This window comes from Protomyctophum parallelum (genome assembly GCF_964188405.1).
Source record: "Protomyctophum parallelum genome assembly, chromosome: 5".
NCBI lineage: Eukaryota > Metazoa > Chordata > Actinopteri > Myctophiformes > Myctophidae > Protomyctophum > Protomyctophum parallelum.
In genome coordinates this window covers 39,620,456-39,642,826 of record NC_139702.1, presented here as the reverse complement: position 1 = coordinate 39,642,826, position 22,371 = coordinate 39,620,456, and the positions used below count along the sequence as shown (strand labels likewise).

The window sequence follows — 22,371 nt, the reverse complement described above, 5'->3', positions numbered from 1 at the left end:
GGGCAGAGACTATAGTGTTGGTTTAGAGAACGAGAGGGAGGGGCAGAGACTATAGTGTTGGTTTGGAAATGGAGAACGAGAGGGAGGGGCAGAGACTATAGTGTTGGTTTGTTGGAAACGGAGAACGAGAGGGAGGGGCAGAGACTATAGTGTTGGTTTGTTGGAAACGGAGAACGAGAGGGAGGGGCAGAGACTATAGTGTTGGTTTAAACGGAGAACGAGAGGGAGGGGCAGAGACTATAGTGTTGGTTTAAACGGAGAACGAGAGGGAGGGGCAGAGACTATAGTGTTGGTTTAAACGGAGAACGAGAGGGAGGGGCAGAGACTATAGTGTTGGTTTAAACGGAGAACAAGAGGGAGGGGCAGAGACTATAGTGTTGGTTTAAACGGAGAACAAGAGGGAGGGGCAGAGACTATAGTGTTGGTTTAAACGGAGAACGAGAGGGAGGGGCAGAGACTATAGTGTTGGTTTGTTGGAAACGGAGAACGAGAGGGAGGGGCAGAGACTATAGTGTTGGTTTAAACGGAGAACGAGAGGGAGGGGCAGAGACTATAGTGTTGGTTTAAACGGAGAACGAGAGGGAGGGGCAGAGACTATAGTGTTGGTTTGGAAACGGAGAACGAGAGGGAGGGGCAGAGACTATAGTGTTGGTTTAAACGGAGAACGAGAGGGAGGGGCAGAGACTATAGTGTTGGTTTAAACGGAGAACAAGAGGGAGGGGCAGAGACTATAGTGTTGGTTTAAACGGAGAACGAGAGGGAGGGGCAGAGACTATAGTGTTGGTTTCGTCAACATGACGACTACCTTTTTTCACTGATGAAAACAACATAAAAACTAAGCTACGATTACAAAGACTAAATGTATTGACAATTTCGTCAACAAATAAAAACGTGGAGAAGAGATCCAGTACAATTAAAAGAAAGGTAATTTTATGCTTGGTTGCGCTCTGAAATTCTCAGCAGCCATACAACCAAGTATAAAACCAGGCATTACGACGCCATCCGCCAAAATACATTTGTCAACAAAATAAGCTGTAGATTTAAGCAAAAAATGAGGAGAGGGTGGATATAATATCAAGGCACTTTATAAATAATGTTAAAATGCAAACATATTTCAGGCATCAGGGCAAGTAGGGCATATACTTGCCCTGTAGAAGACTCCTTTGTGAGTCAAAACATGTTGGCGTTATTAATAAAGTACCTTGATTTTATATATCCACCCTCTCCTAATTTTTGACTTTCTTCATTATTTCAGTCCCTTTGATCTTTGAAGCACCAGCAGACTTTTTAAACTTTTCTGCACCTCCATTGAGCACCTACAGTAGTAGTTGATTTTCTGTAGATTTAGTTGACTAAAATCTTTTGATATTAAGTCGAGTAAAACTAGACTCATTACACACCGGCAAATAAACGACCCGAATTTGCGAAATATTTGTCCGTCGAATTTTGACGCATCTGCCTATACTAAATGTGACGCGTATACATATGCGATTATTCGCCACTCCTCTCCTCCTCCTGAGTCGTTTGTATCCTTCGGATTCACTTTTTTTACATCAAAAAATTTATCAAAATTATTTAATATTATGATGATACAATGGGAATCAAACGAAAAGGTGGGGCAGATTAAGCCATGGTGTCAATTGAATTACAATATGGCGGCCAATTGTCAAGATGGCAGCTATAACTCAATTGTATCATCATAATAATGCAATAATTGGATTTCTAATACTCAGAAACATATTTTGACATATAGGCCATCAGTGCCATCCGGTGTCAGAATTTATACTCGAGAACTGCCCTATTTTGAAAGAACTGCCACCATTAATTTCAACAGAGAACCGTCTTATTTTGAAAGAACTGCCACCATTCAGTTCAACAAAGAACTCTATTTTGAAAGAACTGCCACAATTAATTTCAACAGAGAACCATCTGATTTTGAAAGAACTTCCACCATTCATTTCAACAGAGAACCGTCTTATTTTGAAAGAACTGCCACCACTCATTTCAACAGAGAACAGTCTTATTTTGAAAGAACTGCCACAATTCATTTCAACAGAGAACTGTCTAATTCTTTAAGAACTGCCACCATTCATTTCAACAGAGAACACACCAACTTGGCCTACATGTGACATCATGTCTACATCACACGTAGGCCCGCTAACCTATATGTTGTGTACAGGTTAGAAAAAAATCCCCTGGCTTTGCTGCCGTCTCTCTGTCACTTTGTAAACAAACCACTCTGCATATTCGTGCATGTGGTCATGCATGAGACGGACCAACGTCCCATAGCCTGGAGGGATACGCTCTGATTGGTTCAGAAAATGTTCAAAATAAAATGCCCCAAAAAGCCATTTCACTACACCTTTAAAAATGTTCGCTCTGAATATATATTCAAAGATTTGTGCCTCATTTTCACGATAAAAAAAAGCAGATCTACAAGCTCATAGCACTCGTGCCGCGCTATGAGCTTGTAGATCTGGTAAAGTATAACATAACATAATGCTTAAAACACCAAGAGGGGTTCCCATCCTGAATGAGTTAAGCTTTTTCCACCAGGGATTCCATTCCAAAAACATCTTGAATGATGGGTGTATCGATGATTCACAAACACACGCCTGTGTGTTGTTCTGTTTGTGCCCCCCCCCCCTCTTGCTCCCACTCTCCTTACTTCTTTTCCACATCTCCTAATTTTTCCAGTTCTCACTCTCATACTTTAAAAAAAAGAAAAGAAAAACATCTTTCCCACATTCCATTACTTTGTGGACTGCCCATCCCTCCCTCTCTATTTTCTCTCTCTCTTCCCAACTCTGTGACCTCTCTCTGTTTATCTCTCATCTCTCTTTCATTTAAAAGGTCTCTCACATGTTTTTGCCACTCTCCGACAATCCAGTCGAGTTAAGCTGGCAGCATACTTCAAAGGAATTTGCCTTCTTTTTTTTCCTCTTCTTTTTATCCTCGGCTTGCCAAAACCAAACAAGTTTAACAAGACTAAACTGTTTTACAGTTCGATGACTGTACACAGTCAGTGCTAAAGCGGTTATTTTGCCACCTGGATCTCCACTCTGTCGAATGGGCAGATGGCAGTGTTGATAACTCTGAAAATAGTCATTTTACACTTGGTTGCATGCTGAAAATAGCAGATCTACAAGCTCACAATGCGTCAACATATTGTGACTCTGAGCTTGTAGATCTGCTATTTTCTGCTATTTTAAGTGTAAAATCAGGCCATGACGAGGCCATCAAGTCCCCCCAAAACACATTTTAGTCAACAAAATAGTCTGTAGATTTAGACAACTAAAATCTTATGATATTTAGTCGGCAAAAAATAGACTAGCACCAAAACATTTCAGCTGACTATATGACTTAAACTAAATTTCATTAAATTAACTCCAGACAGTTTTCTGAAAAACCCATGTTTATATGTCAGTCGTTTTTCATGTCGAGGACCCCCAAATATATAGGTAATTGGCCGCCGACCCCTATCTGAAAATATGTTGTTCCAGGGAGACCTTCCAGAAGCAAAGATTTGAGTTAAAAACGTTCGCTCTGAAAGAATACATTCAAAGGTTTATGCCACATTTTCACGATAAAAAATATATAGCAGATCTACAAGCGCAGCACTCGGTGCAGCACTATGAGCTTGTAGATCTGCTATTTTTCAATAGCTAAAGTATAACATAATGCTTAAAACACCAAAAGGGGTTACCGCCCAGAATGGGTTAATACAATGGAGGTAGTAGTCGCAGTAAATGTATTTTGTACAAATAATTGGCTGTATAGTACAGGGGTGTCCAAACCGAAGAGCCAACTACATTACCAAATATAACCAGACGTGCAAGGTAAAAGATGAAATAAAATAGCCTTTCTTTGACCCCTTCAGAATGAGACAACAAGGAACAAGGAAGGAATCCTCAACCCTGACAAATAAAATTACAAATGCCCTGTTGAATAAAAAACGTCGTAAAAATGTCCAGTTCTGTTGGGCAAGCCGTTCACAATACAACTCAGGTGTGAAGCCACAGGCCGCATATAAATCTTCCCCGGGCCGCATTTGGCCCGCGGGCCACTCTTTGGACCCCCCTGGTATTAGTAGCTATATTGCTACAGTGCGCTGCATGTGCATGAGAGCCTTTTCTTCCATGCACAGCAACTATAGAAGGGTTCCATTTTGAGAATGTTAATGTGCGAGACTTGCAACGCATCATGTTTTTACTTGGAAATCTGTTCTTTTCACTGTGTACAATCGTTGTACAATTTAAAAAAGTATACATTTGGCTTAATAGACCCGTCATTTGCGAGGCCAAAGAAAGCGGGTTGAAGGGTGCATGCGCGTGCACACAGTGTCTCGGCTACACTAACCACAACCACGACCGACGGTTCCCAGCATGTCAGTCAAACAGAAATCGATACCTCGCCCAGCCCCGCTGCTATTTTTCCCCCCTCGAACTGACAAGACACAAAACACTATCATAGCACTTAGTTAACTTAACTAGTCATATACGTAATAGGGCATTAAGCAACTAGTCTAGTAGTAAATCCACTAGTAGACCTTGTTGGTACTATAGTTGACTAGTTGACTAGTAAACTACTAAAAATGACCAGATATCACAGTAATCACAATGCAATCCTCACCACCATCCCACACGCACACTGAATATGTTTCAAGTAACCAGCAGTGTCAATACTAACGCCGACTGATATGATCAATACCGCAGCCACACACACATGCCGTACAAATGTGGTTTCCGCAACTCAATATGTACAGCCCTCAGAGTCGACACTTTTGGTCGAGAAGATAACTATGTTTTAAAACTGACTTTTAATCCAAGAAATTCAGGTTTGGCCATAACTGTCCCGGCTTAAATGGTTCCCTGACATTCAACCGTCGTATCATCACAGGCTTCAGATCACAGCAGAGTTTGAAACCATACCCCTCCTCTTCTCCTTCAGAAAGCTGCACTTGCAGAGTCTGGCATTCCACAGAATAAGAGTCCAGGGACAGAGAGGCCGGCCCCCTTAACATTCCCCAAACCAATCCCCACTCCGCCTTTCTGTGGCTGGACGACGTGTTTCACATGAAATTCGTTGCCGAGGGATTGTGGGTAAAACCCTTGTCCTCAGCCAGAGGGCACGGCCCTGGTCAAGGGTTGTGCCGAGACGCAGAAGTGGGTGCACACAACGGAAAACACACCACAACAGCCATGGGATTAGCGCTGTCAGCGTTACACATTTTAAGTTGATTAATTGTCACACAAATAATTGTGATTAACGATTTAATTGTGTTTTTGGCGTGGGAAATTGGAACATCAAGAAAAACATTTTTAATTCCGTTTGCCTTTTAGGCTTTGTAATGACAAAGAGCACAGGGCAGAGATGACAAATAACTGAAATATACCAAGGGATTACAATTATAACAAAATAATTGCGATTAAACGTTTATGTAATAATTGTGACAACCCCACACGGGATTTCTATGATATACTATTGCGACGGCAGGTTGCATTAATATGAAAACATGCATTTCCCGTCAGTTGGTTGGATGGTTGGTTGGTCCGTCGGGCATGACCATATATGGTCATGCCTCGTGACATCATCAGGGATGGAGATTCCATATATGGGAATTCCCATATATGGAGATCCCTGATGTCATAAATGTTGGCCAGCAACTCCACATCTACTCTACAAAGCCTTAGATCTCCATATCTGGAGCTGACCTGTTCTGACATTCCATATGTTGATCTGACCACATCAAATCATGTACACTCAAGACACGCTCCATATATGGCCAGTACAGAATTCATTCCATATGTTGATCTGACACCGGGCACTGCACTCCCTGTGGTGGTGTGGAACGCGTGTGTCACATTTGAAGTGGGTGGGTCGAACGGTTCTCGAGCTACGTGGATTACAGACGCACGCACACACGCACGTATACACACACAGACGTGGTGCATTTACATTCGGATGGCTCAGAATGCTGCATGGCGAGTGGTTCATTCAGGGTGACAGGGGAAAAGATCCATGCATTTCCATTTTCCACAATGGATGTCTCCGGAAGATATGTCACATACTTTGGCCAGAAATGATCTTGAAAGACAAACTGTTCTGTCTGTGAAAACACAGACAGACAGCTCAGATGGGATCAGACAGGTCCTCAGAATGGACCGGGACTGCATTCCTAAAGCAGCCGTGAGAGATGGACCCCACCTGGAAAGAGGAAACAAGGGAAACCAAAAACAACCTGGCAGAGAGAACTGTGACCGCAGAAGTGGAAACGGCAAACTCGGGGTGAGGCACAGCGCTCTGCAGGATAGGGCCAGATCCAAGCAGATCTAGTCGGGAGGATTATGCTCCACGGGGAAGAGGATACATATTTATATTGCACGTTACTGTCAATACTAGACCTGTACGTGCCCGTCGACCACCGGCCTACTTCAGAACGATGCAACTTGGGAACCTACTAATAACCCGTTGTCAACTTGTCATAGCACCCGTTTTAACTATCTGTCTGTGTCCCCTTTGTGCCCATACTGTATGGCCCTCATTTATCAACCGTGCGTACGCCAAAATATGGGCGCACGCCGAAATTACCGACATTTTCGGCATTTAACATTTCCGGCAAAGCTTGAAATTGAACTTGAGTAGGACAAATAGTCACGTCTACTCTTCAGCTGGCGTACGCTGTTTTTCTGTTTTACACAAGCGGAGCAGCCTTGTCTGAACTGCTGAGAGGCTGTCACAGGCATCTAAACATATGTATTCACTCCTAAAATGTTTATATAAAAGGTATGTATAATGTATATGGGCTACATGTAAAAAATAAATAAATAAAAATGTTAAGGAATACATGTGTCATATGAAATTAGTAGGAGATAAAATCGCGCAATTAAAAACAATGTTGCAAGAGATGCTTAAGGCATTTGAACAGTGTTTTGCATGAGCGCATACATGCGAGGATTTGGGCTGTCTGTGCTGAAATATTTCCATGACGGGACGTTGGAGAGTATAGTGCAGCAGTCCCAACGTGGTATAGCCTACTGTAGCCTAATCTACAGCATGAAGGCCGATGTCTTTCTTACGGTATGTGCAATATAATAAACCTGACGCGTCGCTCAATGCCAAATGTACCGTGCCAGGCTCCCAGCGCAAGTGGGAACTGCATCGGAGATATAGGTATATTACCCAGCCAGGCAACCACCAGCCACATGAGGCTATATACGGTTTTTGCTGCACATTCATATGACAGTTGACAGCCCGGCCGGCGGCCACAGCAGTGACTAACGACTGCGAGGCAATCTAAATAGACTGTCGAACGTCGGAACGTGCATGGTCAGTTGGTCACGGACGGACCACTGTGATAGAGAGAGACAGACAGACAGACAGACAGACAGACTGGACAGGAGGAGCACCTGCAAAACAGCAGCGTGTGTGTGCCTATTTGTTATTTAATTATGGTTCACAGGTTCAGGTTTTCGTTCACTAATATATCTTGTTGTATATTAAATTAAAAATACTTTAATGATTTAATATACAACTAACAACACAGTGAAAAATTGCGATATGTGTGCGGGGGGTGAGGCGGGCAGCAAGGGAAACGAAGCGAGAGGAGAAACAGACAGCTTTATTTAATGTGTCATGTAGGTGCGTGCGTGCGTGGACATGACAGCAAGGCAAGCGAGGTGAGAGGGAACAGACAGGGTAGGCCTACAACTTTATTTAATTCATGCAGGTGTTCGTTGTTTATTTATTTAACAACACACCAGTTAGTTGGGCTTGCAAGTTGCGTGTGCGTGCAGCTTGTGTGCGTCTGTGTGTGTGTGTGTGTGTGTGTGTGTGTGTGTGTGTGTGTGTGTGTGTATGAGAGAGGGGGGTGAGGCGGGCAGAAAGGCACGGTAACCATGGTTTCCAGATCGTATAGCAGTGGTTCAGGTCGCAAAAACGAGGGCGAGGCTTGATTTCTTAGGGCGTGCCAGATCAAATTCAGCCGTGACATTTATTAACGTGAGAACGAAATTAAGGAAGGATCAGCTGTTTGCGATCACTTTATAAATGCCGTGGAGACGTGGGTGTACTACGAAACCTGCACTCGAATTTGTGGCAGATTTTACACTCGATTGATAAATGAGGGCCTATAAGTGTATACGGAGATCTCTGTATCTGTCTGTCTGCCTGTGTCCGACGTGCAAACTGACTGTGAAAAGTGGACTGGTTAAGATTAAGGTCAATTGGCAGGTGTGGGGTTGCCATGGCAATCAATTGGCTGAGGCAGAGGCTGGAAATTGCACAGGTGAGGGGACTTTGGCTCATTAGCTCCACTGGCAGAGCCTGACCAGAGCCTTTTGTGGTCTTTCTGGACAACAGTGTTTCCCACCGACTCGAGGCCGGGCACTGCACTCCCTGTGGTGGTTTGGAACGCATGTGTCGAATTTGAAGTCAGTGGGGCAAACGGTTCTCGAGTTACGTGCATTACACACGCACACAGACAGACAGACACATTTATAGTAGGATGTGCTATTTATAATATTATTTTGTGTTGTCTTTGTTCTTCAATTTACCGTGTTCTGACTTATCATCTTGTATATTTTATTATTCCCACAATAGTATCTACAATGTAACTTCACGTTTTTGCACTGACCAATGGACATTTTCTTGTTTGGCACTGTTCACTTTTAAAGTTATAATCGTCTTTTGCCTATGCAATTTATATATTATAATATGCGTATGACACGCCCCAAATATGGACACCAGTTTGTAAGTGATAAAAATATATATTTTAGGGAATATAATTTTCCTCTATATTGAGAAATGAGTGCCGACACATTACCCACATAAGTGTAAAAAAAAGAAAATAACTCACAATATTTTCTCTAGTTGTAGGTATACGTATATTCCAAAAATGGTGTATGAGAACTTCCCCGGTCGGATGTAGCGCGTGGAAGGAACACGTTTTTCCGACCAGTTCCTTTCCCCTCCATCAGGCGCCCTGGCTGGCCAGGGGGAGGCAGTATAGAGACCAGGATTACTGCATGTTTTTTGTGAGGGTACCTACCCTAGGCTAGGGTCTGCATGTTCTCCCCGTGTCCCCTAGAGGGCCTAGGGGACGTTCTTGACGTTCTCCCCGTGTCCCCTAGAGGGCCTAGGGGACGTTCTCCCCGTGTCCCCTAGAGGGCCTAGGGGACGTTCTCCCCGTGTCCCCTAGAGGGCCTAGGGGACGTTCTCCCCGTGTCCCCTAGAGGGCCTAGGGGACGTTCTCCCCGTGTCCCCGGCCTAGAGGGCCTAGGGGACGTTCTCCCCGTGTCCCCTAGAGGGCCTAGGGGACGTTCTCCCCGTGTCCCCTAGAGGGCCTAGGGGACGTTCTCCCCGTGTCCCCTAGAGGGCCTAGGGGACGTTCTCCCCGTGTCCCCTAGAGGGCCTAGGGGACGTTCTCCCCGTGTCCCCTAGAGGGCCTAGGGGACGTTCTCCCCGTGTCCCCTAGAGGGCCTAGGGGACGTTCTCCCCGTGTCCCCTAGAGGGCCTAGGGGACGTTCTCCCCGTGTCCCCTAGAGTGCCTAGGGGACGTTCTTCAGCGAGAATTGAAAGCTTATTTTCTGTCTAGGACTAATCGCAACGCAGATGCGTGCGCATGCATGCGGATGTGTGAAATAAAATAAAAAATGCATGGCAGGTAATAATCCCTCGGCTGTTTATTTCTCCTGGCCGTCGTCAGGGTAGGAAGCACAAACACCTGCAAGTGTGCGTGCCCTGTGTGTGTGTGTCTGTGTGTGTGTGTGTGTGTGTGTGTGTGTGTGTGTAATGAGGGGAACACTGAGGCAGCTGTTGTTCTCATGCCAGCCATCCGGATGCCCTCGCTGCCCAGTGCTCCCATCGCATTCGCCCATTGCGCGTGCGTGCGTGCGAGAGAGAGAGAGAGAGAGAGAGAGAGAGAGAGAGAGAGAGAGAAAGAGTGTTGTGTATGATTCTGCACTCCAGGTGTCAGCTGCCTCATCATCATTACTGTGACAGGGCGAGCTGTGTGCAACACACGTAAGTAAAAGAAAACTGCGTCACACTAATTACACCAAAAGAACACGCGAGTACCACAACAGGACCCACATGCTCCTCCTGCACAGTCAAATCACTCTTAATTCAAAGAGTGTGACCCACAAATGGGCCTTAAATGAACTTAAGGCCAATCAGGACAAAACCATTGTGCGTGTTATTTTTTTTAATGCGTTATTTCAGGATCGGGCCGTCGACACGCAAAAGTGCTTTTGGTCCATAAAAACGAATCTTTTTTTAAACTTTTTTAAAACTACAACGGCATGTCTGCTGCCAATTACATTTACTTTTTTGGGGTCCTTGACATGAAATAGTTTGAGAACCACCGATATAGAAACATAGGTTTTTCAGAAAACTGTCACGTGATTTTTGAGGACATTTTGTAGAACCTGGTCTCAGGTGTGAAGTGGTTATTTAAGGAGGTCTTACTTGGTGCAGTCGTTGAAGAGCTCCTTGCAGGCCAACTGCTCCAGCTTCTCCCTGCATCCCACCACCACATCCTGAGGTATGTCTGGCAGATGGGCTGCCGACTGGAGGAGCAGAGAGAGGGACACAGACCTTACCGTGTGCACGGACTCATTAAAGCAAACATAAAACCTCACTACTGAAAACCTTCGTTAGGCCACATTCCCTAAACAATAGAGGGTATGCGCGCGCATAACATGGAATGGCAAATGGAGTGGCAGAGTGAGTTTAACGTAATTTTATGCCATCAGATCAGTCAAGGCCAGAAAGTAGTTTTTGGCCACTCAGTAGGTAACTTCCAGGTATGACGGTGACGTCACGCGCATACACTCTATTAGCACAATATGTAATAATAATGATGTTTTGTTCATATTTTTTCCTAATACATTCCAGTTGAAGAAATCACAGATTGAGGCTGTAACATTTATTTTCATGAAATGTCGGAGACCATTAGGATTTTAGGAAGACGCTTCTTACGATATAGCTAGTTTGACCACTTCAAACACTCGTTTGAACACTATACTCTTTCAACTTAAAGTAACAATAAAACAATAACAATAAAAATAGCCAATCTACAAGCTTGTGAGCTTGTAGATCGGCTATTGTCGGTGCACAACATGGTTCCAGTGAAGACTTTTGTGGAATCCAAATGCGTGCGTGTGTGCGTGCGTGCGTGCGTGCGTGCGTGCGTGCGTGCGTGCGTGCCTCACCCCGTTATTGAAGTATGTGTCTAAAACATTCAGTCCATAGTCCCTCCTCTTCTCATCAGGGGCTAATTGGTACACAGCCTGTCAACAGAGGGCCCAGAGACTGTTAATAACAACCACTGCACACGACACACACACATGCACACACGCACACACACACACACACACACACACACAAAATCGGAAGCTGCTCATTTAGCCACCGTCCATAATAAAACAACATAGTCGCAGAGCTGGGCAGCAGCAAAACCAAGAAAGAAGTGAGAAAGGTGGTGAGACACTTAAAAAAGGTGGGGTAAGTGATATTGTTGGTTAAAGGAGCAGCACAGTACGCCCCAAAATGACCTTCTGTTATATTGATTTATTAAATCGAACGGTGGAGCCTTGAATTCATGGCCATTTTGGTGTTTTTGTCGCATTCCTAAGCCAATAATTTGATGAGCGACAGAGACTCAAATATGTCTCCATCGACTCAAATTATTGGCTTAGGAAACTAAGGCTTCATAGGGTGTGAAATTGATACAAAATAAGTATTTTTGGGGGTGAACTATCCCTTTAAAACAAAAGTTAGTAATAATTGGTATGGACCAGTGGTTTTCAACCAGTGGTCCTTGAGGGGGTTCCAGGTGGTCCCAGCTACCTGTAAGTTTCATTTTACGCTTACAAGCTCTACAAGCGATCTACAATCACCCTGTTTGTCTGTTGCCTCGGTCACTGCCGTGTGGCTGACTCTGTATATTTAACACTGACGTACCATCGTTAAAGACTGTGATTTTTAGTCTAATATGGCCAGGAGGAGTTTGCAGATTGTCTGAAGTATGACTGCCTTGTGGTGTGCTTCGTTAGAAAATAACCCTGCATGACAGAGGAGAAATTGACGAGTACACATTACATCACTGATCAGATAAATGGGCCTAAACTGGACTAGCACACATCACTGCCAGAGAAATGGGCCTAAACTGGACTAGCACACATCACTGCCAGATAAATGGGCCTAAGCTGCACTAGCACACATCACTGCCAGAGAAATGGGCCTAAGCTGCACTAGCACACATCACTGCCAGAGAAATGGGCCTAAACTGCACTAGCACACATCACTGCCAAAGCATGAACCAACGGCCCAAGTCGAGTACTGAAAGGTTTCCTTTGCGCATTTATGTGCATATTATGAGAATGAGAGTGAGGCTGTATTCTCGTGCGTGCGCACGCGCACCATCCTGGCTCTAGTGAGACTAATGTAGGTTCTTATTAAATAAGCATGACCCCCTCCCCTGTTTTCCTTTCTTGGACACCTCCAGGGGCCTTGACACAAGCCTGGGCCTGTGTTTGCTGTCTCACCCAGGGGATCTGCCTATGACGTGGGCCTGACCTCATGGAGAGAGTGCACGGAGGAAGGGGAGGGGTCGCTTCACTGACAGCCTGTCCAAATCCCCGGTCACCCCGCCGGCCCCCGCCGGACACACCACTCTCCCCCCTCTCCCCCGCTGCCAAGGCCAGGCAATCCACCAAAAGCCTGTTCTCCTCCTCCCCCCCTCCCCAACCCCCCGGGCCCCTCACATCCCCCCCACCCCCACCCCACCCCACCCCACCCAGGCTCTACAGGCCCAGACATGGGCTTGTCCCGTGGCGGGGGTGCAGGGCAGCAGAGAGATAGAGAGAGAAAAGGGGGAGAGGGGGGCGAAAGAGCACAGCACAAAATTAAGGCATATTAGCGGCAATGTGATTAAGTGTGAAAGTCCGGATATATGAGAGAGAGAGAGAGAGAGAAAGAGAGAGAGACTGAAGCTGTAAACTCAATGTAATCTTACCACAGCATCCATAAACTCAATGCAGCGCTTCAGTTCTGGCCTGGTGTCACAGTACTGGCGGAACAGCAGCCGGCCAATGGGCTGCCTATCACATAGACTGGTGTAGTCCCTCTCTGGGGAGAGAGAGAGAGAGAGAGTTAATATTGAACATGGCTGTTTTAAATTGAATTGCATTAATCAATTTGTTCGGACAATATTGTGTGAGAGAACAGTCAAGAGTAGCCTACAACCACTACACCTACACACACACCCACACACACACACACCTGACGATTAAGTGTCATACAAATAAATGCGATTAACGATGTAATCGTGTTTTGGGTATTGAACAGGGGGACAGTTTTTTTCAACCGACTATGACGATTACTACAAAATAATTGTGATTATCTCAAATATTTGCAATTAGATGATTATGTAATAATTCTGACAGGCACGCACACGCACGCACGCACGCACGGAACCTGTGTGAACGGGTTCTTGGTGCGTGCAGCTGGCCCACAGGCTATTAGAACGGTGTCTGTTTGGAGTCATGTTTCCTCCATGAGGAGGAAGAAGACCCAGTAGGACATGTTCCGTCAGCAGTATAGAAGACACTCCCTGACCGTCTGCCTTGAGCTTTGGCTCAATACTACGCCAATATCCACGATCTCTTATCAATCTGCTTTTTGACTGTGGGGGCCCCTCCAACGTCACACTCTGTGTGTTCCGCCCGTGACCACCATGATAAATGACGTAAGTGGGTTACTTCATAATCATACGTGATTACAAAATAGTAAAATACACACATGATTCAATCGCAATGTGAGTGTTTGGCTACTATTGCAATGCTTTATTTATTTATTTATTTGACAGGGACAATAAGCAATATTACACGAGAGGGGATGGTTCAACGTCATTAATGCACGCCTGCGATGCTGCAGGAACGAGCCTGAAGGGCGAGTTCCGAAAGCAACGCAGAGGTTATACAACAATAACTTAAAACTAAGAAAATCGCTGAAAAAACATTTTTTTAATGACAGATGTATAGTCACTACGACCACAAATGTCCCAAGAAACTAGCTAGCCTAGCCACAGAGTTTGCTGCGCTCTGGAAGAACAGAGCAGCTGAATTCTTTGTTTTGATTACTGCAAGTGTGGAGTGGTGCTCTTTTGATCCACGGCTAGACGTCTGTTTCAACCAATCAGATTGCTTCTTTGAAACGACCTGTGGTATAATGCTCATTAATCAGTTTTCACATACATGTAAATGGGCCAGAGTTAGCTATAAGATCATTTCCATCAAGGCCCATTATTTGTTGGGCATTTGAGCCACGCCTGCCATGGACTGACATTGATGATTTTTTGATCTCTCAGATCCCAAACTTAAAATATTTTGTTATTGTTAGATAAGATTTTGTCCCCATTTCCATGCTGTATTGATGTTGTGTACAATAGGAGAAATAATAGGAAAACGTTGATCAAATCTCTAATTGTGTAGACTTCTTGTAAATTAAGAAATGCAGACGTTTAACAATAGTTTCACTCTTGTAAGGGTCCATTTGGTTTCATTTCACGCTCTCAAGAGTTACCCTTTGGGTACCAACTGTCCATCATTTAGTTGGGGACCACCTGGAACCCCCTCAGGGACCACTGGTGGTCCCCGGACCACTTCTAGCTGCTAGAAGTCTTGTTATTGAAAAGAACCTTAAGTCTAGCAGGTGAGCAGAGATCTGGAAACAACTGCTAGTTACTTTGGCATGGCTCTGAGTGAGTGAGTGAATGTGTGTGTGTGTGCGCGTGTGTGTGTGCGTCTGTGCGAGTGTGTGTGCGAGTGAGTGCGAGTGCGTGAGCGTGTGCGTGTGTGCGTGCGCTCGCGTTCCGACTCCACCCCAGCTCTAAATAATTTGAATACGAGTGTGGAGGCCAGCATTCCTCCAATGAAAAATGTCCCCTTTGCGCTAAGAGAACTCTCAGTCCAGGTGGTCCCCAGCTAAATGGAGAGTTGGTAACCAAATGGACCCTTATGTCTCTTCAACTCTTGAGCATAAAATGAAACCAAATGGACCCACCCGGGTCCATTTGGTTTCATTTTATGCTCTCAAGAGTTACATTATTATTAAACGTCTGCATTACTTAATTTACAACTCTACACAATTCAACGTTTGCCTTTTGTTATCTCTTCTAATGGTACCAACATCAACTGGTGGTCCATGGCCCAAATACCCAATAAATAATGGGCCTTGATATGAAAAAGGTTGACAACCACTGGCTTAGAGGCAGCCAATCATGAAAAAAGTGTCCATTCCGGTCGTCTTTTACGGTCGTCAGTAGTGGTGCGTGCAAATGTATTCCAGGTGTTTTCAAGCACCTGGCAAAACCAAGCATGACAGAGAGAGAGAGAGAGAGAGAGAGAGAGAGAGAGAGAGAGAGAGAGAGAGAGAGACAGAGAGAGAGACAGAGAGATGGGTTTGCTCCAGGAACGAGAGAAAAGATATGGGTTAAGAAAGCGGGAAGAGCAAGGTAGGGGTAAAGCAGAAGCTGGAGGTTGTCTTTTTGACGGGAGATGGAAGTGATCTTTGTACTACAAACTGTTCTGTATCAGAACTTAATTCAAAGAGAAATGTAGACCAAAACTGAGCAGCAGGTTTGTGTGAATGACCCATTAAATGTGCTTATCTGTGAGCATGTGTAAGAAACTAACGGAGAGAGAAATAATTAAAGAGTGTGCGTGCGTGCGTGCGTAAGCGCATGTTTCACTGAGAGACAGACGTGAAGATGTCTGTCTACGCAACACAAGACCTACAACACTTAATCCAAATCATACACACTGTAAACTCCTTAGCATAAATGTATCTCTCTAGATTAGTTCTGCTTTCAGAAGCATGGCAAAACGAGCCGCCAACGGCAGCCCAGAGAACAAAAGCAACAGTGACCATGTATGTACTAGATGGTTATCATTTACTGCAGAAGAAAGGAGAGAGAGAGAGAGAGAGAGAGAGAGGGTGATTAGTCTAAGGCTAGCAGACAGAATGGCTACAGGCTCCATAATGTAATCTGGGGTTCCTAGAAGTACTGGACTTGTCAAGGCTAAGGTCAAATGCCTGACATTATCAAGACACAACAAAGACAACAACGCCACTCTCTACTACTGTCAGGCTCTGTGTCAGCCTACGTCATGACTCGCGTGTCAGGAATGGGGATTCGAGGTATATCTCTAGGCCCGTCACATTTATTACATAATCACCTACTCTCTATTATTTTTTAGATAATCGCAAATTATGTTGTCATAATCGTCATAAATCGTTTCCATGTGGTAAAAATGTTCATACAAAAAATAAACTACATATTTTCAGATGGGGGTCCACGGCCAAATACAGAGCACCACTGACATAAAAACAGGTTTTTCAGAAAACTGTCAGGATTTAAAAGGCATTTGTAGAATTCTAATCTCAGATGTAAAATGGGTTATGTAGAAAAATAATAAATGTGTCTGTAATTTCTTTGCATATTTCAGTTATTTGTCGCATCTGCCCTGTGCATGTTTTGATTACCAGGCAAACAGAAATGTATTCGTTATACGTTCCAATGTTCAATGCCAAAAACACAATTCATTATTTTGTTAATTATTTGTGTGTCAATTAATCATCAACTTCAAATGTGTAATCGTGACAGCCCTATACATCTCCCTCAACAGCTGTTCACTCTCATATACAGTCAGTCACACACACATACAAACGGACGCACCAAATCAATTCGAACAGGTATATAAACCTACACAGAGCGTGTTGAATTATTAATGTCTATATTAACTACATTAACTAGAATAAAATGCCCTGTTGCTATATGCTATCCCAACGATTCATCCTGCAATGAGAATATTGATTACCGGACAGTATATTGTATTGAAAGGTACAGCAAAGTGATTATCTTTTGTTATAATTACTGTAACTGATAAGTAAGTGTATATTCGGATAGTACACGATTGCAATATTACTATCCTGGATATCTTATTCTGTAGTAAAGTGTTGGACAGACCGACGAAGCCATCATTACAGCCCTGCTAGGAGAGTGAAAAATCTATCTAGAGTATTTATTAGAATGAGCGAGAATCACAATACTTTACACTTCAGGCGACATTTATAAAAGCTTTTAGCTAACCCCGGTCTACTTTAGCCGGATAATTACTCTTCTTAACATTTAGCTCTGCCAGAACTATAAAATGTAATATGTGTTCTGTATAAGAAATGGATTAATGAGAGGCTAACTATGTTAGCACGGCCCACAGTCAGGCCTGCACCGCTTTCGTCAGAGTTGGTTTAATCTGAGAGTGAAACAAATACCCGTAACGGGTGTATGTTTATGCTCTAGTTAAAACCGGCAGCGCTCAGATTTCACTCTGTTCAGCGATTACGAGACACCGCTGGAGTGAGTCCATACCGATATCTACACCTCCATCATCCTGTCCGTGTCCTCATTCCTCCCATTCTCTCTCTCCCTCCCTCTCTCCCCCTCCTTCTCTCTCTCCCTCCCTCCCACTACCCCTCCCTCCCCTTCCCTCTCTCTCTCCCTCCTTCCCTCCATAACTCTGCGGGCCTGCTGCACTTTACAGTATGCGGCTCTGAAGTGGTGGAGCGAGGGGAGAGAGGAACAGAGATAGAAAGGACAGCCAGAGATACAAACAGCAAGAGGAGGGAGGAAGGGAGGCAGAGAGAGAGAATGTGGGGGAGGCTTCCACCGCAATCTACTGGCAGAGACCAGGCATGACGCACGATCACACACAGGCACTTATGCATGCACGCGCGGCCGTGCGCACACACATACGTACGTTACCCTGCGCACACACACACACACACACACACACACACACACACACACACACACACAAGAGCACTGATGCAGGGCGTCCATGGGGCTTATCGAACCGTGACATTCTGTACTGGTGTAAAGTAACTAAGTAAATTTACTTAATTACACTTTTGAGGTACTTTTACTTTACTGTATTGCAAAATGTACTTGTTACAAAACATGCATTAAGCCCTATTTACATTTCAGCCATTTGAAAATAGCAGACATTGTGAGCTTGTAGATCTGCTATTTTCAAAAGATACTTTATAAAACTTGAAATGGGACATTCTGCATGAGTACTTTCTTTCTTTTGGTACTTGAACTACATTTTGATGCCAATGAGGGCCCCACGGTGCAGGAGAATCGAGGGATGGGGAGGGGTGATGAGGGTCCCACGGTGAAGGAGAACCGGGGGGAGGGGTGATGAGGGCCCTACGGTGCAGGACAACCAAGGGGAGGCGTGACGAGGGCCCCACGGTGCAGGAGAACCGAAGGGAGGGGAGGGGTTATGAGGGTCCCACGATGAAGGAGAACCGGGGGGAGGGGTGATGAGAGCCCTACGGTGCAGGAGAACCGTGGGGAGAGGAGGGGTGGTAAGGGCCACACGGTGCAGGAAAATCGAGGGGAGGGGTGATGAGGGGGCCACGGTGCAGGAGAACCGTGGGGAGGGGAGGGGTGTTGAGGGCCCCACGGTGCAGGAGAACCGAGGGGAGGGGTGATGAGGGCCCCACGGTGCAGGACAACCGAGGGGAGGCGTGATGAGGGCCCCACGGTGCAGGAGAACCGAGGGGAGGCGTGATGAGGGCCCCACGGTGCAGGAGAACTGTGGGGAGGGGAGGGGTGATGAGGGCCCCATGGTGCAGGAGAACCGAGGAGAGGGGTGATGAGGGCCCCACGCTGCAGCACAACACTTGTCCGGGCCACACGGAGAGTGGTGGCATCCCCTGCTTTCAGAGTCAGACCCAGACCTAGGGTTTAGTGATGGAATGCGTGAACGGAGGAGGCGTGGCCAGAGCTGATATATGAAAGATAGGAATGGGACCTGAACGAGGTGTACTTTGACGCGTCGGCACAGTATCTGACCTCTGATGCAGCCGACTATCCATTCATCTACCCACAGTTCCCCTTGACAACCAATATTAAGGCAAAAATGTCAAACATGTCTACATTCCACTATGCTTTAAGTAGCATGTGACGTGTCAAACATGTGGGATTCATGATTCTGAATCCATTCCAGGCATTCGTTTTGCACAAAAAACACTCCTTGGGCTAAAAAAACAGTCATAGACGTAATCACAAATGTGATGAGGTCAGCACATTTTGGGCCAGTGGCTATGGCCGGTTTTAGCCCAAGGAGTGTTCCACATGTTTCACACAGATTGAATTTCTTTGCTAAATAGTCACTGTATTGATTTTAAATCATTGAATCTTATCATATCGCCATAATGAACCAATATCGTCCATGTATCGTATCGTCAACCATGTATCGTGATACATACCGTATCGCTGTTAAAATATATTGTTACACCCCTAATACCTACATATGCTATATCGTGGGTCCATTTGGTTATACATTTGTACACTCTCAGAGTTAATACACAGTGTAGATCTTACAGTGTACCTAGTGCATGCCACACACACACACGCACGCACGCACAAACAAAACTACACGCATTGTGAATTCTAGGGTGCGCAAACAGACAACCCCGAGTCAGACAAGGACACACACGCACATGCACACACATACACACGCACGCACGCACACACACACACAATTTCCTGTCCCCTCCCTGTAGCTGTGGGTGGAGACGGGTAGAAACAGGAAGGAAGTCCAATCTGAACTTCCTCCATGAGTCAATCCCACCCCGCGGGGGGGCGACGCCACCCCCCTCCTCTCCTCTCCTCTCTCCCACCCCCCTCCTCTCCTCTCCTCTCTCTCCCACCCCCCTCCCCTACTCTCCTCTCCTCTCTCCCACCCCCCTCCTCTCCTCTCTCTCCCACCCCCCTCCCCTACTCTCCTCTCCTCTCTCCCACCCCCCTCCTCCTCTCCTCTCCTCTCCTCTCCTCTCTCTCCCACCCCCCTCCCCTCCTCTCCTCTCCTCTCCTCTCTCCCACCCCCCTCCTCTCCTCTCCTCTCTCCCATCCCACCCCCCTCCCCTACTCTCCTCTCCTCTCTCTCCCACCCCCCTCCCCTCCTCTCCTCTCCTCACCTCTCTCCCACCCCCCTCCTCTCCTCTCCTCTCTCCCACCCCCCTCCCCTCCTCTCCTCTCTCCCACACCACGGGGGGGCGACGCCACCCCTCTCCTCTCCTCCTCTCCCACCCCTCTCCTCTCTCCCACCCCTCTCCTCTCCTCTCCTCTCTCCCACCCCTCTCCTCTCCTCTCCTCTCTCCCACCCCTCTCCTCTCCTCTCTCCCACCCCTCTCCTCTCCTCTCCTCTCCTCTCCTCTCCTCTCCTCTCCTCTCCTCTCCTCTCCTCTCCTCTCCCACCCCTCTCCTCTCCTCTCCTCTCTCCCACCCCTCTCCTCTCCTCTCCTCTCCTCTCCTCTCCTCTCCTCTCCTCTCCTCTCCTCTCCTCTCCTCTCCTCTCCTCTCCTCTCCTCTCCTCTCCTCTCCTCTCCTCTCCCACCCCTCTCCCACCCCTCTCCTCTCCTCTCCTCTCCTCTCCTCTCCTCTCCTCTCCTCTCCTCTCCTCTCCTCTCCTCTCCTCTCCTCTCCTCTCCTCTCCTCTCCTCTCCTCTCCTCTCCTCTCCTCTCCTCTCCTCTCCTCTCCTCTCCTCTCTCCCACCCCTCTCCTCTCCTCTCCTCCTATCCTCTCTCCCACCCCTCTCCTCTCCTCCACCCCTCTCCTCTCCTCCACCCCTCTCCTCTCTCCCACCCCTCTCCTCTCCTCTCCTCTCCTCCCCTCCCCTCCCCTCCCCTCCCCTCCCCTCCCCTCCCCTCCCCTCCCCTCCCCTCCCCTCCCCTCCCCTCTCCTCTCCTCTCCTCTCTTACCAACGGTGCGTCGGAGCTCCTCACACTGACTGATGTGGGGAAGTTTTAACATCTCCTTCCATTTCTTACTGCGACCGTTTCGCTTCCCTCCTCCACCTGACGGCAAGAGAGAGAGAGAGATAGAGAGAGAGAGAGAGAGAGAGAGAGAGAGAGAGAGAGAGGGGCAGAGAAAGAAATAGATGATTAGACATTGTTTTAACGTTACACTTACAGTAAGTGTCTTTCTTGGAACATTTTCAACCGATGCTCCAGTTTCTCAACACAAGAACAAGACTTGGAGCTGTGTGTGCGTGTGTATGTGCACAGGCAGATGTGTCTTGTCCAGATGCAGTAACAGCTGGCTCATCTCACCAGTTGCCTCGGTGCTTCATGGACCATGATGTGATGAGATGTGTTGACGGCTTCAGAGATCAAGTCATGCACCCAAACAAACACAGAATTCCAGTGTGTCGGGTGCAACATTTAATCAAACTAAGTTTTCATACACACACACACACACACACACACACACACACACACACACACACACACTTAAAACTAGATTTTCAATTAATTGCTAATCAATATGAAATGGTAAATGGTGCATTTATGTGTCGCTTATATTATATCCAAAATCTAAATTTACATAGATTGTGCATTACATTCACCCATTCACTTCACACACATATACGAACATGCTCTGTGCTGTCCCTGTTTCATGGCCGCCTCAATGCTTTTCCAATGGAAGTCACGTGGTTTGACCAAACACTTGTGTGTGATGGGGGGAGGGGGGCAATCAAACACAAGTGTTTGATTGCCCGGTGTGCGTGCCGTTCGTGCGTGTGTTTGATTAATGTTTTGTAATAATAACCTAAAAAGGGGTGATGCACTGAATATTTGGTTGCAGAAAATATTCGGAAGAAAATGGCAAAAAATGCATTTCCGGCCTATTCGGTTTCGGCCCGAATAGGCAGAAAATATATCACCGAATAGTGTATGCAATAAATGCATTAAAAAGAGCTAAATGTTTTATGGACCCATAATAGTGATTATTATTTAAGAAATGTTGCCATAAGCATTTATTTTGCCATAAATCAGGTAAAAGTAACTAAACTTTTCAAATAATTGTAGTGGAGTAAAAGTACTGGATATTAGAAATACTCAACTGAAGTATACAAATACCTCAAAATTGCACTTAAATTGCACTACAATCTGCATTCAAAGATGTTCCTAGAAGCTTTGTCATTGGTCGAAAAACAAAAACCTGGTCAAAATGACTAACCAATCAGCAATTAGACAGGCAAATCGACCAATGACAAAGCTTCTAGGAAAATCTTGCAGAATGCGGGCCCTAGATGTGTCACAGAGACTACATTTTTTGGAGTGTTTTACTGGTTTCTAGCTGATTGAATACAAAAAAATTAAATAAAACACTTTTGACATATTATTGCTTATCTCATTCTGAACGGGAACCCCTTTTGGTGTTTTAAGCATTGTTATACTTTAGCTGTTGAAAAATATCAGGTCTGCAAGCTCATAGCACGGCGAAAAATCGT

General features: G+C 45.8%; 1 protein-coding gene across 2 annotated transcripts in view; it reads right to left on the bottom strand.

Moving 5' to 3' along the window:
- grk4 (G protein-coupled receptor kinase 4) overlaps positions 1 to 22,371 on the bottom strand; it is a 105,088-nt gene that overhangs the window by 49,321 nt on the left and 33,396 nt on the right. For both annotated transcript variants that reach the window (XM_083765858.1, XM_083765857.1), the window contains exons 2-5: positions 20,837 to 20,932; positions 13,019 to 13,131; positions 11,214 to 11,291; positions 10,468 to 10,568 (exon numbers count right to left, since the gene is read on the bottom strand). In XM_083765858.1, the coding sequence (XP_083621984.1) occupies positions 10,468 to 10,568; positions 11,214 to 11,291; positions 13,019 to 13,131; positions 20,837 to 20,932 (388 nt within the window). The remainder of the gene's footprint in view (positions 1 to 10,467; positions 10,569 to 11,213; positions 11,292 to 13,018; positions 13,132 to 20,836; positions 20,933 to 22,371) is intronic.